Raw genomic sequence first — 1,461 nt, forward strand, 5'->3', positions numbered from 1 at the left:
TTAAAAACCTGGCTCTTCCTGTTTAAACTTTACACTGGGAGAATGGTCATGGAGACTGCACAGGCAATTTCAAACTAGGCACTGTAACAAAGAAGCTATTGGGAGCCGTATGGGAATTTTGCACTAGGTTTTTCTTGCTTCTATGTGACAAATTAAGCTGATGCGCATAGCAGACTGGGCTACAACAGGAAGGGGTAGAAGCGGATGGAGCGTCTCCCTCACTGTCATGAACCCAGAGAGAAAACGGAGTGAGGAAATCCTCTTTTGTCCACAGATTTACAAACAAATACAAAAAAAATAAATAATATTCTAAGACAGTACTGTTCCCTTGTGTCAATCACAGACAGCATGCCTACGTATAGAGAATGGTGTCACAGACAGGTATATGGCAGTGCACTATCAAAATGCTTTGATAATCCTAAATTTTGTTTCTGGTGCTGAGATATTATGAAAGGAACTGCATTTGCAACTTATTAAATAATTCCCAGAACAAATAGTTCACTTTGTTCAGGACTTATAGTTTTGAGTAATTAATCATCCACGGTGCAAGGGCCAGTCAGGAGGTACCCATTAGTTCCACTGGTCCCATTGGTGGTTGTCGCAGTGTGGGGGTTCTTCCCTGGAGGTTCTGAGCCCTCTTCATCTGAGCTAGATTCAATATCACTTCGATCATCTTTAGATACCTGTGGAATACACAGAAGGTGAGTGTAGTCAGTTCCTAATGAATCAGCAAGATATGACACGCTCAGAAGTACATGCAATGATACACGAAGGTAAAAAGATCTAAATGTTAAGAAAAAGTAAAATCTAAATGTTACAAAAGTAAAAGATGAAAATATTGCCATAGAAACAAATTCTCCTTCACTGGAGATAAATAATTTGAGTGACAAAGTCACTTATAAAGGAACTCAGGGAAATTGAGGCATCACAGATGGCTGGACCTGTTGACTTCCTTAAGGTACCTTTCAATATTAAAAATGCACTAGACCATGCATCATACTCTTACCTGAAAAACTTCTACAGGAATAACATAATAAGAATTTGATACAAATGGATCAATTTACTCTCTATGATGACAGTTTTCTTGAAAATCACTTCAAGTCAGCTCCTAATTAACCACACTAATGAAAAGATTCACTATCTTAGAGCATTAAACAAAAAAATAATTTCTATTTGGCTTTCTAAGGAGCTTTGGTGATATAGTGACTAAGGCATTTGACTGCTAACCAGAAGGCTGGCAGAAGGTTGGGCAATCTACTTCTATAGAGATATTGCTCTAGAAATTTGGATTTATATGCCACATACCTAATGGTAGCAGGAGGCATTTGTGGAACCTGCTGGGTAAGGTCAAGCTTAAAATATCTCCCAAGGAAAATCTACTGCCTAGTTCATTGTGAACTGGCTTGTATCATTCCAGGGATCTTTAATCCAACATTCACTCTCATTAAAGTGATGAGAGAA

The 1,461-nt window shown here is 38.3% G+C and overlaps 1 protein-coding gene across 1 annotated transcript in view; it reads right to left on the reverse strand.

The window, feature by feature from the left end:
- Window positions 1-530: 530 nt before the first annotated feature.
- CERS6 (ceramide synthase 6) overlaps window positions 531-1,461 on the reverse strand; it is a 449,112-nt gene continuing 448,181 nt past the window's right edge. Inside the window, exon 11 of the mRNA XM_007946770.2 lies at window positions 531-683. Within this exon, the coding sequence (XP_007944961.1) occupies window positions 531-683 (153 nt within the window). The remainder of the gene's footprint in view (window positions 684-1,461) is intronic.

This window comes from Orycteropus afer, unplaced genomic scaffold (genome assembly GCF_000298275.1).
Source record: "Orycteropus afer afer isolate SDZICR_OR568_19922 unplaced genomic scaffold, OryAfe1.0 scaffold00001, whole genome shotgun sequence".
Classification (NCBI taxonomy): Eukaryota; Metazoa; Chordata; class Mammalia; order Tubulidentata; family Orycteropodidae; genus Orycteropus; species Orycteropus afer.